The following is a 15,533-nucleotide window of genomic DNA, read 5'->3' as shown; positions in this document are numbered from 1 at the left end:
CCTGTGCTGCTGGAAAAGTTACTAACCTTTCCAGGCCCTTTATTTTCATCTGTAAAAGTGTGAATAATTTTAATTTTTATTTGACCTGACAAAGTTTTGAAGATCACATGAAAGAAGGTATATGAGAAAACCCATGCCATAGCAGAGTGGAAGGAATCTACATTAGGAGTCTCAGCCTCAAGTTTGGGTCTAGGCTGTGCAAATTTCTAGCTGTATAAATAGGGCAAGTTACCAGTATGGGTTTGTTTCTTCTCCTTTTTTCCTTGCTTTCTGCCTTCAACAAATATTTTTTGACAGGCTACTCTGCATCAAGCAGTCTTTTAGGCATCATGACTACAGCAGGAAATGATACAGTTTCAAGGCTTTGCTCATACTTTTCATTGAGGTAGCAGAATGCAGTAGTTAAAGAGTATGGTTTCTGAGTATTGCCTTACAAGGTTTGAATCCCAGCTCCACCACTTACCAGCTCTGTGACCTTGGGAACATTACCTAACATCTCTGTGCCTCACTTTTCTGATATGTTAAATGGGGATGATAATAGTACTCAACTCACTGGTTTGTTGCTTATGACATATAAAACATCTAGAAGACTGCCTGGTTCTTAGTAATTATTTAATGGTTATTTAGCTGCTATTATTATTGCTGCAGTTATTGTTATTATTGCATTCTAGGGTGGAAGAGAGGAAATGAACAGATAATCAAAGAGGTATGGTATATGTCAAGTAGTGGTAAGTGCTATGAAGAAAAACATGCCAGGTTAAAGGGATACATAGTGACAGGGATGAGAGGAGGATAGCTATTCTAGATAGGGTGATCAGAGAAGGTTGCTATGAGGCTTTGACATTTGAGCATAGGTCTAAAGTGAGAGGCTGAGCCATGCAGATTTTTGGAGGAGGATATTCCGAGGAAAGGGAACGGCAGGCAAATGCAAATGCTCAAAGATAAAGCATACTTGGTGTTTTCAAGGTGTGGCAGAAAATCACAGTGGCTGGAGTAGAATGAACAAGGGAGGGAGAGAGTTGCAGGGGATGAAGTTGGAGAGGGAGCCAGGGACTAGATCATGTTGGGTCTTGTGGGACTTTGGGATTTGTTTTACATGGGTTTTAAGCAGAGGTGTGAGGTGATCTGACAGATTTTAAAGGATCACTTTGGTTGTTCTTTGGAGAATAGACTGAAGGTGAGAGATGGGCAAGAGTGCCAACTGAGAGACCAGTTAGAACATCGGTGCAGCAGCCGGGCAAGAGGCGATGGCAGTTTGGAGTATTAGCGGTGACTGTGATGGGAAGTGATAGGATTATGGATATATTTTGAGGTTGATAGGGTTTGATATAAGGCATAAAAGAAGGGGAGGAGACAAGGAAAACTCCAAGATGTTTAACTTGAGAAACTAGGTGAATAGTTAGTTACAGAGATGAGAAAGAGCAGAAGTAAAACTGATTAGTGGAAAAGAGATATTGAGGATTCCGTTTGAGAAACATTAAGGTTGAAACATCTGCTAGGCAGTCAAATGGGAAAACTGAACCGGCAGTTGGACATGTGCGTCTGGAGAGGTTGGGGCTGGCTGCTTCAATTATAATCTGTCTGTGATACGATAATACTACTTGGCACGCATACTTCACAGAGTTGTTTTGTTGATCAGAATTAAGATTTCGTGTTTTTAAAGTATTTTGTGAACTAAAACATTTGGTTTTGTTTTCAGTAGATAACTGATGTTGCAGAGTCTCCAGGATGGCTGTTTATATTTGTGTACATCATTTCCCCCTTCTTAATCTTCTGACTAAAGTGAGGAGCTTTTAACATCTCATTAGATATCATAACTCAGGGAAGTTATGTTGCTTCCAATAATTCTAAGCCAGTAGTTACAAGCCAAAAATTCCTTCTCGAGTTTATCAGAGTATCTTCATGAAAGAGTAAAGCATTTTACAAAGGGTATACAATTCCAAGTTTTAATTATCAAATAAATTAAAATTTAAACTTATGTGAAAGAGAAAGATCTCTTAGCATGACAGAAAATATCTCCCTAAAATATATATGGTTATATAACAGTACCTCTGTAGCTATTAAAAATTATGAGGTAGATGTTTATTTATTGACATGACAGGATATCTGAGGTATACCATTGAGTGGAAAAAGCCTATACTTTTTCCCCATTATTAGATGATCCCATTAATACAAAAATTTAAATATTTATTGATCTTAGTAATATAAAGATAGTGATTAAGTGTTCCTCTGCTAACCACTTTCGTTCCTTCCCTCTTAGGGTTTATATGATATGGGCATGTATGTAGGTATGTGTGTGAGAGAGAGACAGAAAGAGAGAGAACGTACGGAATGAATGATTTTATTTGCATATATCCAAACAATCTGAAAACGAAAAAAAAAATGTACTCTACTAAGGATACCAAGATTTTAAAACTTTAAAACTTGTCTTTATAAGAATTAAAGAAAAATACGTTAGTGGTTGCCGAAGTTGTGGTGAGGGTTGACTGTAAATGGGCATGAGGGAATTTGGAGGGATGATAAAACATTTTTTTATCTTGATCGTGGTGGTGCTCACATAATTGTATGCATTTGTCGAAACTTAAAGAACTGTTTATATTGCTTCAAATGAAAGCCTTGTCTTTGGGTGGGAAGGATTATGGCTGTGTTCTGTTCTTCTTTACTTGTATCCACCCCCCTCTTTTAAATAAATAATTAATATACATTTTTAAAAGAAATGTAGAACAAAGTTGTTGCAAAAAATGTAACAAAAGCAGGCAAATGGACTTCCTCTAAAGCCAAATCTGTTAAAATAACTCACAGTTAAAAATATGGCTGCGTTTTCTATAGGAAGAGTAAGATGATTTTTTTTATTTCTCGAGTACTGGGTAATTTTTGCAAAGTTCTTTTTTTGTTGGCATTTGATTTTAGTTTTTTTTTTTTTTTACCATAGATATAAAAGTAAACTTTCGTAGGACACGAATCAAAACACAATACTTTATCATGAACTCCAGGCTTAGGAGGAAGTAGAACTTTACCCAGCTTCCCTATCCTGTGCCCTTTTGGAACTGTCAGCCCTTCACTCTGTAAAGCCTTAGATGTGTGGTGTCATTTTTCAGACTGTTGTAAAATGGTCTCTTCTTACATTCTTTGGCTTACACCTCTCGTGGGAATGGGTATGTAAACAAAAAGCTTTTTTCACTTTTTCATTTAGGAATTAAGTTATGAGTGGAAAAAACACTTTACATTTCTTCCTCTTCTTCCTTTTCTAATAGTTAATTATGTTTGTAGAGGAATAAATCAAATAAATCAAATGGAAATAATCAAAATAGGAGTTATATTTCAATCTCAGGACTATTGAGGTAGTGTGGTAATGTTATATGCAAAATGTTAGCTTTTATTACTGTAAATGTAGTAATGTTTCTCAACCATTTTGATGATGGTATAAATGTGCAATCTGGAAAATCAACTAATAGATAATTCAAGTTGATTGTAATTATTTCCAGTTGTATTTGCTGTTATTATGAAGAAGGTTAAGTTGATTTTACACTAAGTATGGGCTTTGAAGAATAATTTTATTATTGTTTTATACAGTTGAGGTACTAAAGAAAATTGACATTCCATCTGTCTTTATTGGCGAATCATCAGCTAATTCCCTGAAAGATGAGTTCACATATGAAAAAGGGTAAGTAATGGATATAAGAAATAATCATGTAGCTAAAAATTATTGTCTTTATTAGGGTAGAATTATGTAAGATTAGTTGTAATCAAAGTTCTGTTTTAGAATGTACTCTATCGTGCTAAACTATATCTTCTTATGTCATGATTTTAAGACTTACTGTATTGTACTGTTTGTTCTGTGTAGGATTGCATATTGCAAATACATTTATGCTAGAGAGATTAAGCCACCCATGTTACTAAAAAGATAAAAAAACTTTCCCTTTTATAGTTTAATCAAACTATTGGTATTTAGAAGCAATGTGATTTACTTTCTTTTTTTCGGCTGTGTTGGGTCTTAGCTGCAGCACGCAGGATCTTTCGTTGGGGCGTGTGGGCTCTGTAGTTGCGGCACGTGGCCTTATTTGCCCCGCAGCATGTGGGATCTTAGTTCCCCGACCAGGGATCAAACCCGCATCTGTCCCCTGCATTGGAAGGCAGATTGTTAACCACTGGACCATCAGGGAAGTCCCTGATTTACATTTATATGATACTTTTCATTAAGACATGTTTGTATTTTATTAAAAAGAAATGTTATTTTATAAACAAAGAATCCAAAACACAGTGTGTTAAGTGACTAACTTTTACAAACACAGAAAGTTTGTTTTCAAGTTTAAAAAGTTTGATTTGGAATTAGAAACTTCTTATGGAACATCTCCCCCAAATCTCATTACCATGGTAACAAATAGACTGAAACTAACTTAAGGCACAACTGTCTTATCTTATATAGAAATAGTGCAATTAAATTAACACTTCAGAGCTTCTTCCATGAAACAGCTCCCCAAAGCATAGTGGACAGGAACAGCCTTTTGACTAAGAGGAGCAATAACAACAGTATTAATAATAAAAGCAGTAGTAGTTATTGAGGAATTAGCAAGTGCCAGGCACTCATGAAACGAGACCTTTACATTTATAATTCTCACAACAACCCTCTAGAGGTTATTATTATCTCTTACTATCTGCATTTGCCAAAAGAGGAAACTGGCACAATGAAATGGAATTCTAATTATTTAGGGGGGAAGAAATCCAGGAATATTTGAGTTTGGATATGAATAAAAGAAAGAGAGGGAAAGATTTTTTGTTTATGATTTTTGTCATTTTCCCTATACAGTTTTGATATTTAAAATACTGTTCACATATTCTGCGCTCAGAAAAATTTTATTAAGTTAGGGAATATAGTTTTGGATGTTGTATTAAAAATAGTTAGGCAAGATGCTATTTTGTCAGCCATATTTATGTAGTTAATGGGAGGTGGAGAACTACTACTTGCTTCTACCTCAGTATTATTGCTTCATTTAGAAAAAGTCTGTATATTTTAATATGTATTTTAAAGAGTCTTTTTTTGTTTTTAATAGTAAAGTCATATCTTTTTACATTAAAAAAGTAATACATACCTGCTGGTAAAATGTGGAAAAATTCAGAAATATAAAGCATTTAAACAAAAGTCCCTATGATGCTATTCTCTAACAACAGCTACTGTTTTTTAAAAAGCTTTTAATTTTTTTTCTGCATGTTTGAATACTGACATTAATTAGGGATAATGTGCTCGTAAAATAGTACCATACAATACTTAGTATTTTGTAACATACTTTATTTACTTAATATTTAGACCCTTCCCGTGTTAATGCAAGGCCACAAAATCCCTTATCCCAACTGTTGGGGACAGATGTAACATGGAATTTTAACATTTTCAGATTTTTAAGTTATGTAACATCCAAATAGGATTTGAGGCAGCATCCCATAATCACATCACATATATATCTGCAATAAATGTATGAGTATTTTATCATGTCAGTTAGGTTCAGGTTGACTAGCAAATGAATTGCAAACATTACTTTTTAAAGCTTTTTAGGTTTCAGAATTGTGCTTAACGGATTGTGGACCTGTTCATACTGATTTGCCTCATCCATCTGCTGGCTGGCTGGCTGGTTGGTCTGCCTGCCTGCCTGCCTACCTACCCATTAATTTATTATACTGTTTAAAAGTAGGGAGGTGAGTAGAATGAATCTGATCCTTCAGTTTCAGAATTATCAACTCATGGCCAATTTTGTTTGGACTGTCCGGTCTGAAGCACCACCCGCCACTTTTCTTCCCCACACCGTGATTATTTTAAAGCAAGTACTATATATCCTATCATCTCAACTGTAAATATCTCAGAATATATCACTAGAAGATAGGTTATATATAAAAAATATAATGATATTATCATTATTTTACCTTTTATTTTTAAAGTAAACATTAATTCAATATCAACCCATATTTCAGTCTTTAGATTTGTTTCTGAGCAAATCAGGGCATGTGATCACCCTATTTTTAATCCATACACTTGCTATGACTCTTTTTTTTTCCTAGTCATTTATTTATTGAAGCAACAGGGTCATTTGTCCTGTACAGTTTTTAACCACAGTCCAAACTTTCCTGACTGCATCCTTGGTGTATTGCCTAGAGTATTCCTTTGTTATTTATTTTCCCTGTAAATTGCTCATTAGACCTAGAGGTTTGTTCAAATTCAGGTGTGCTTGGGGGGCCAGGAGGATAGGTGAGGCAGGAGTAATTTATGTGTGTTATTATGTATTTCCATCAGGAGACATAATATTTGGTTCTCTCTTTGCGAGGGCAGCAATCATTAATGATCATTGTCTAGATCCATTTAGCTCTTTAGGATTTGCAAGTAATCTAATTTTATAATTCCTTCTTCATTTATTAGCTGAAATACTTCTATAAAGAGGACTCACACCTTATCAATTATTTGATTACCTTGATGTACAGTCTGTTTAGGAAAGATAGGATAAACATTTGATTCTTTCCCTTTATTTACTGTTTTTAAAATGATTTGGTTTGCTAGCATCTTCCAAAGATGATTGAATATATATATTTAAAGTATTTTTTTTTGAATTTTTGAATTTTATTTTTTTATACAGCAGGTTCTTATTAGTTATCCATTTTATACATATTAGTGTATATATGTCAATCCCCATCTCCCAATTCATGATGGGGGTTGGATAACAAAACAGACAAGGCAAGACCTCCTGTGTCAACAGAGGGGTTGGGAAATTAGAGATTACTGTTACTGTTAGATTATTATTGAAGTTAGAGTTTAGGCCTAACACCTGGTTTGAAAATAACCTGGGAACTCATGCAAAGGAGAATGAGACACTATTTCCTAGGTTGCCTAGGACTCTGCTTCAATGATGGAGTCTTAGCTGCAGAGCACATGGAATGTACTATATTGAGGGGTGGACATGGAGGTAGTATGGGAAGATTCTTACTAAAAGCTGTTTAAATATCTCCTCCTTCAAGTACAGATTGATCTGGGATTAGGACAGGGATGAGTCTGCAGCCTCAGCTGTGGGAACCTGGGCAGAGGGAATAGAAATAAAGCTGGGAGACTGATATTCTGTTGTAGTTCTCCACCCTGTATCATCGCCGTCACCACCTTCACCATTAGCAATTTGGTTAAGAAAATGCAGTAAACTATAAACTGTCTCGTTTATATAGCCTGCTATATCTCAAACCATTTTAGTTTACTGTCAAGATATATTGTGAAGATCTTTAAAGGGTCTGCGGTTGATAGACGGCTCTAAGTATCTTAAAAGCTCAGTGTCCATATCTCTATCTATATATAGTTTAATCTGGCTTCTAAACCCTAACAGTGTTAATTTATAGCAGTTTGGTGGAAGTAGTTAGGGAGGTTGCAGAGGATCAGCATCTCATTGAAAGGCTCTTCTACTTAAAAGTGGCACCATTTGTTACTGTAACTCAGCCGTGGCCCTGGGGCAGTTTCAGAGGGTTTGTACCAAGAACAGGGACATTGTTTACAGAGCTGACCTCATGCTGGAAGAGATGGTATCAAATAGAGCAGCCCAGGCTTGCTTTTCTCTTTTTTATACTGATGATATATCAGTCACTTCAGTATTTTATATAAAGTTACAAAAATGCATATAAATCTTTTGTCATTCTGCTGGAAAGTGAAGTAAAAAGCTACTTTTAGCAATGTTAGCAGTTTTTGGAAAATATTTAAATTATTGGGGGAAATTCCTGGTATTTCGTTTTTTTGTTCTTCTTTTTGTTAAAGATTGATGGAGCTCTTTGGATGTGAATAAAATTGTTAATAGCATGAAGACTTAAAAATTGCTTGGGAATAGAAATAATTTGTTTTCATGTTATTTTTCTTGAGTACTAGGGCATCCTAAGCATTTCTACATGGGGGAAGGAGTCAACTTGTTTTCATTTCCTTTTACGTTGAGAAGTTTTGTTTTGCATTTAACCCTTGTGTTATGAAGTACCTGGAGTCACTACTTAAAAAACCAGCCAGCAGTGGGTAACGAAGTAGTGTTGCTAGCACCATACTAGTTGAGTTGCACAGGAATATTATGGAGAAATCAGTCATCTCACTGACCATTTACAGACCCTTCCCTAGACTGAGGGTATTTTCTATTGCAGGATTTTGCTGCCATGTAAAATTTGCTCACGCAACACAGATAGTGTGCTTATTCTGTTCCGTTTCATTTCATGAGTCCCGGTGAATTTTTATAATAGCAGTATTGTATGGTTAATAACCATATAACCGTATTAACCATGGTTAGTAACAGAGTAGAATAAATCTTGTGGTACTCTCTACCCCCCTGTCCCCGCACGCAACATACACAATTTTGTAGGTTTTTTGTTTTGTTTTTTTTTTTCATTCAAGCTGTGGAGAAGTTTGAGAAGAGAGAAGCTACAACTCCTGAGAATTCTGTTGCCGGTTCTTTCATTCCATATCTCACAGATGAATGTGGAATACAGGGGTTCTATCTGTTGTACTTGGTACAACAAGCTCATGTGACGCATAAAGGGAACGGGGAGTATATTTTCGTCAATAGTGGCTCCAGAGATTTTTTTCATGGGAGGAACTGATGAACAGTGATTTGGTTGGGGAGGGGGTTCTTGCTGGCATGCTGCCCGAGGCACTGCCATTATTTAAATGCTGATTTTGCATGTAAAATATGCTAACTTTTACTCAGGTTACTAAACTCAGTAAAGACGTGTTTCCAGGATGGACACAGTAAGTATTGATTGGCTGATTTCCTCTACCCAGTCTAAAAGTTTCTTTTAATTATATAGGCAAATTATTTTGGCCGGTATGTAAACTTGACTTAACATTGGAAAAAGCATCCCTTAAATTATTAGAAATCATATGTTAGAAAATGAGATGTGTCTAGTGGATTGAATTATAATGTCTAAATGCCTTTTTAAAATATTTTTGTTTTCAATTAACATCATAATTTGGCAACTTTTAATACTTCCCAACTATTAATTTTTCTTTTCTTCCAGGGGCCACATTATCTTAGTTCCAGAATTTAGCCTTCCTCTGGAATACTACTTAATCCCCTTCCTTATCATAGTGGGCATCTGTCTCATCTTGATAGTCATTTTCATGGTAGGTAAAATAATTTTAAATACTTTTTAAAAAATAGTATGAATGGCTCTAAAACACACTGTATAGAAGACTTACGTAAAAGAGTACGTATTGTATGAGTCCATTTATATGACCGGTTCTGGAAAAGGCAAAGATAATCTGGGTAGAAAAAAAATCAAAACAGTGATTGCTTTGGGGGGCTAGAGAGGGATGGGGAATTTACTCAGAAGGGTATAAGGGAATTTCCTGGGGAGTGAGAGTCACGTTCTGTATCTTGAGAGACGTTTGGGTTGCGCAATGTCCGAATCACCAAATTCATACTTAAATTTTGTGCATTTCATTGTATGTAAATTTTACATAAAAAGAAAAAAAGAACTAATAAAAAATGCTAAACTCTTAAGTAATGAGTTTATATGCTGAAGTATTTGAGGGGAAGTATACTGATATCTGCAGCTTACTTTGAAATGCATTGTAAAAAATAAAGAGAAAAAGATGTATTGATGGGTAGACAGTGGGATTCTCTTAGGGTTTATAGAAGAGGTTGCTAGAGGCTACATGGTGTGTGATATCAAAACAAACTGAATGCAGAAGCAGATATGAGAATCCCTCTGTATTCTATTAAGATAGATATTAAAAGAGATTTACAAAGATACGAAACAATCCCATTTTTGTCTCTAACCTTTTTATTTTTCATAAAGAGTATATTAACATCCAGTGAGTTTATTATTGTATTGAATTCATAGATTAAAGATTAAACACTGTCTTTGAAATATTTAGTCTTCCTATGATGTTGTGGTCTTTCTTTTAATTTGTTTTGGTTTTTCATATACATCAGTTCAATAATTTTTTTCTGTAAACATTTTGCATGTATTTTGTTAGACCTTTTTGGAATTTCATTTTCTAATTGGTTATTACTAGGGTATAAGAACATTGTTGATTTTTTAAAATAAACTTTTAATTTTGGAATAGTGTTAAGATTTACAGAGAAATTGCAAAGAAGAGAGTTCCTGTACATTCCTTACCTAGTTGCCCCCATTGTTAACATTTTACTTTACCATGATACATTTGTCAAAATTAAGAAACTGACAGTGGTAACATTACTATTACTAAATTCCAGACTGGATAGATTTTACGTTTTTCCATTATGTTTTCTTTCTGTTCCAGGACCCAGTCCAGGTTACCACATTGTTTTAAATTATCATGTATTCCCAATCTCCTCTGATCTCTGAACAGTTTCTTAATCTCTCCTTGTTTTTCATGACCTTGACAGCCTTGAAGAGTCTTGGCCAGGTATCCTGTAGAATGTCCCTTAATCTGATATTTTTCTTATGATTAGTAGACTGGGTTGGTTATAGGTTTTTAAAAAGAGTATCAGCAAAGTCAAGTGCCCTTCTCATCCTAACATGCCAGGGGGGTACATGATATTTGCATGACATCACCGATGATGATAACCTTCATCCCTTGGTTTAGGTAATGTTTGCCAGGTTTTTCCACTCTAAAGTTAATATTTTTTCTCTTTCTCTATTCTATTCTTCCTTTGGAAGTGAGGCATTAAGTATAGCCTGTCCTAAAAGTGGGGAGGGGCAGGAATTAAGCTCCACTTCCTGGGAGTAGGGAAGTATCTACATTTATTATTTAGAATTCTTTTGTAAGAAAGATTTGTCTCTTCTTGGCATTTATTTGTTCAGTCATTTATTTATATTAGTTTGTACCCTGTATATTTATTTTATACTTTGGGTAATAATCCAATACTACATTATTTTTGTTGTTTAAATTGTTTGAGCTTTGGCGATTGGGAGCTCTGCAGGCTGGGTCTTGGGTTCCTTTGATTCGACCCATCCTTTTGTTTTGTAAGTACTTCTTTAGTGTTTGGTACTATAAGAAACTCCAGGCTCATTGTTTATTTTTCTGCCCCAGCCCTGGAATCAGATATTTCTCCAAGGAGTTCTGCTTTTTTTAATTGAAGAGTAGTATTTAGAGACCAACATTTGGACACTGGACATTATTGATTTTTATATATTAATCTTATCTCTGCAAACTTACTGAGTTCTCCTATTCTAGTAATTTGAATTTGTTGATTCTCCTGGGTTTTCAGTGTAGAAGCAAGGATGGACAGTTAGAACAACAAACAACAAGCAAAAAGTACCCTTGGCAAATTAAAAGTAAATACCCTTAAGCCAATAAAGATTAATGACTAAAAACTTAAAATGAACATCATAAAATACTGAATTATCAGAAGCCTTTCCATGAAAGTCAGGAACAAAAAACAAAGGATGCCTGTTGTACCTCCTGTTTAACGTTGTGCTATATTTTCTGGTAAAACAAAAAAAATGGTATAAGAATTAGAGATAAAATAAATTTTTATTTGCCTTTTTTCTTTTAAAATAATGAACGGGTACTGCATTATATGTCTTTTTTTCTATCTGTTGTAATAATCATTGTTTTTTCTTTTACTCTATTGTTATGCTGGATTACATGAATTTGTTTTGTAAATTCTAAAAATCCTTGTATTTTGGGTATAAACTCTCTTTGATTATGATATATGAAGTTTGTCTTTGCATTTTGGGTTATTCAAATTTCTCTAATATGATCTGCCAGTTTTACACTTGGACATAGGTGCAAAAATCCTAAATAAAATATTAGCAATCTGAATGTCCAGGTAAGGGGAAAATTTTAGTTTTATGGGGCTAGAATAATCTTGACATCAAAACTAGACAATCCCTTGAGCACTGTTGGTAGGAATGTTAAATGGAGCAGTCACTATAGAAAACAGTACAGCAACTCTTCAAAAAAGTTAAACATAAATTTATCATATGATCCGACAATTCCACTTCTGGGTATATACCCAAAAGAATTGAAAGCAGGGAGTCAGATATTTGTATGCTTATGTTCATAACAGCATTATTTTCAATAAGCCAAAGGTAGAAGCAACCCAATTGTCCATTGATGGATGAGTAGATAAACCAAATGTGGCATATACATGCAATGGAATATTATTCAGCCTTAAAAAGGAAGGGAATTCTGACAGATGCTACAACATGGATGAATCTTGAAGACATTATGCTAACTGAAATAAACCAGTCACAAAAGGACATATACTGTATGAGTCTATTTACATGTGGTACCTAGAGTAGTCAGATTGAGACAGAAGGTAGAATGGTGGTTGCCACGGGCTGTGGAGAGGGGAGAATGGGGAATTACTGTTTAATGCATACAGAGTTTCAGTTTTGGGACATGGAAAGAGTTTGGTGGATGGATGGTGGTGATGGTAGCACAACAACGTGAATGTACTTACTGCCACATACCTGTGTACTTAAAAATGGTTAAGATAGTAAATTTGATGTTAAATGTATATTTTACGACAGTTTAAAATAATTAGACAAGATAAAGCTAGCCCCATAAAAAAATTAAAGCTTTCTTTTATTTTCTACTATCGAAAATAGTTTTTTTAAATGAAATTGGGATTATTGTTTACTTGAATTTCTGGTGAAGGTTGCCTGTAAAATCATCTAGATCTGCTGATCTTTTTCATAATTACTTGGACGTATAAATGCTTGTCTACTTCATAATACTAAATTATATTTCGAAGAAATTGTCTATTTTGACTGTTTTCAAGTATTGTATAAAGTGATTTATAATATTTATATATTCAAATAACAATTTAAAGAGAATTCCTACTATATGTGGGATGAGTTCTATTTATTCATATCCATCCATGCCTTGCACAATGTTGTCAGAAGTTTATCTTGAGGAGCCAAGATGGCAGAGTAAAAGGATGTGTTCTCCTTCTTGCGAGAACACCAGAATCACAACTAGCTGCTGGACAATCATCAACAGGAAGACACTGGAACTCACCAAAAAACATACCCCACATCCAAAGACAAAGGAGAAGCCACAATAAGACGGTAGGAGGGGCGCAATCACAGTAAAATCAAATCCCGTAACTGCTGGGTGGGCTGCAGAACACTTATACCACAGAAGTCCACCCACTGGAGTGAAGGTTCTGAGCCCCACGTCAGGCTTCCCAACCTGGGGGTCCGGCAACAGGAGGAGGAATTCCTAGAGAATCAGACTTTGAAGCCTAGTGGGATTTGATTGCAGGACTTTGACAGGACTGGGGGAAACAGAGATTTCACTCCTGGAGGGCACACACAAAGTAGTGTGCGCATCGGGACCCAGGGGAAGGAGCAGTGACCCGAGGGGAGACTGAACCAGACCTACCTGCTAGTGTTGGAGGGTCTCCTGCAGAGGCGGGGGGTGGCTGTGGCTCACTGTGGGGACAAGGACACTGGCAGCAGAAGTTCTGGGAAGTACTCCTTGGCATGAGCCCTCCCAGAGTCTCTCATTAGCCCCACCAAAGATCCCAGGTGGGCTCCAGTGTTGGGTTGCCTCAGGCCAAACAACCAACAGGGAGGGAATTCAGCTCCACCCATCAGCAGTCAAGCGATTGAAGTTTTACTGAGCTCTGCCCACCAGAGCAACACCCAGCTCTACCCACCACCAGTCCCTCCCATCAGGAGACTTGCACAAGCCTCTTAGATAGCCTCATCCACCAGAGGGAAGACAGCAGAAGCAAGAAGAACTACAGTCCTGCAGTCTGTGGAACAAAAACCACATTCACAGAAAGATAGACAAGATGAAAAGGCAGAGGGCTATGTACCAGATGAATGAACAAGATAAAACTGCAGAAAAACAACTAAATGAAGTGGAGATAGGCAGCCTTACAGAAAAAGAATTCAGAAGAATGATAGTGAAGAAGATCCAGGACCTCGGAAAAAGAATGGAGGCAAAGATCGAGAAGATGCAAGAAATGTTTAACAAAGACCTAGAAGAATTAAAGAACAAACAAACAGAGATGAACAATACAGTAACTGAAATGAAAACTACACTAGAAGGAATCAATAGCAGAATAACTGAGGCAGAAGAACAGATAAGTGACCTGGAAGACAGAATGGTGGAATTCACTGCTGCGGAACAGAATAAAGAAAACAGAATGAAAAGAAAAGAAGACAGCTTAAGAGACCTCTGGGACAACATTAAATGCAACAACATTCACATTTTAGGGGACCCAGAAGGAGAAGGGAGAGAGAAAGGACCAGAGAAAATATTTGAAGAGATTATAGTCAAAAACTTCCCTAACATGGGAAAGGAAATAGCCACCCAAGCCCAGGAAGGGCAGAGAGTCCCATACAGGATAAACCCAAGGAGAAACATGCCGAGACACACAGTAATCAAACTGGCAAAAATTAAAGACAAAGAAAAATTATTGAAAGCAGCCAAGGGAAAGACGAAAAATAACATACAAGGGAAAACCATAAGGTTAACAGCTGATTTCTCAGCAGAAACTCTACAAGCCAGAAGGGAGTGGCATGATATACTTAAAGTGATGAAAGGGAAGACCTACAACCAAGATTACTCTACCCTTCATGGATCTCATTCAGATTCGATGGAGAAATCAAAAGCTTTACAGACAAGCAAAATCAAAGAGAATTTAGCACCACCAAACCAGCTCTACAACAAATGCTAAAGGAACTTCTCTAAGTGGGAAACACAGGACAAGAAAAGGACCTACAAAAACAAACCCAAAACAAGAAAATGGTCATAGGAACATACATATCGATAATTACCTTAAACGTGAATGCATTAAATGCTCTAACCAAAAGACACAGGCTTGCTGAATGGATACAAAAACAAGACCTATATGTATGCTGTCTAAAAGAGACCCACGTCAGACCTAGGGACACATACAGACTGAAAATGAGGCGATGGAAAAAATATATTCCATGCACATGGAAATCAAAAGAAAGCTGGAGTAGAAATACTCATATCAGATAAAATAGACTTTAAAATAAACAATGCTACAAGAGACAAGGAAGGACACTGCATAATGATCAAGGGATCAATCCAAGAAGAAGATATAACAATGATAAATTTATATGCACCCAACATAGGAGGACCTTAATACGTAAGGCAACTGCTAACAGCTCTAAAAGAGGAAATCGACAGTAACACAGTAATAGTGGGGGACTTTAACACCTCACTTACACCCATGGACAGATCATCCAAAATGAAAATAAATAAGGAAATAGAAGCTTTAAATGACACAACAGACCAGATAGAGTTAATTGATATTTATAGGACATTCCATCCAAAGACAGCAGATTACACTTTCTTTTCAAGTGCGCACAGAACATTCTCCAGGATAGACCACATCTTGGGTCACAAATCAAGCCTCAGTAAATTTAAGAAAATTGAAATCATACCAAGCATCTTTTCTGACCACAACACTATGAGATTAGAAATGAATTACAGGGAGAAAAACATAAAAAAACCACAAGCACATGGAGGCTAAACAATACGTCAATAAATAACCAAGAGAGCACTGAGGAAATCAAAGAGGAAGTCAGAAAATACCTAGAGACAAATGACAATGAAAACA

At 35.9% G+C, this 15,533-nt stretch overlaps 1 protein-coding gene across 4 annotated transcripts in view; it reads left to right on the top strand.

Moving 5' to 3' along the window:
* The window catches only part of RNF13 (ring finger protein 13), a 138,614-nt gene that overhangs the window by 85,933 nt on the left and 37,148 nt on the right, over positions 1–15,533 (top strand). For all 4 annotated transcript variants that reach the window (XM_033855324.2, XM_019934338.3, XM_019934339.3 and 1 more), the window contains 2 exons: positions 3,574–3,664; positions 9,010–9,115. In XM_033855324.2, coding sequence (XP_033711215.1) covers positions 3,574–3,664; positions 9,010–9,115 — 197 coding nt within the window. The remainder of the gene's footprint in view (positions 1–3,573; positions 3,665–9,009; positions 9,116–15,533) is intronic.

The sequence above is a fragment of the Tursiops truncatus genome, chromosome 4, assembly GCF_011762595.2.
Source record: "Tursiops truncatus isolate mTurTru1 chromosome 4, mTurTru1.mat.Y, whole genome shotgun sequence".
NCBI classification, from domain to species: Eukaryota; Metazoa; Chordata; class Mammalia; order Artiodactyla; family Delphinidae; genus Tursiops; species Tursiops truncatus.
This window is presented reverse-complemented; position numbering and strand designations above follow the sequence as displayed.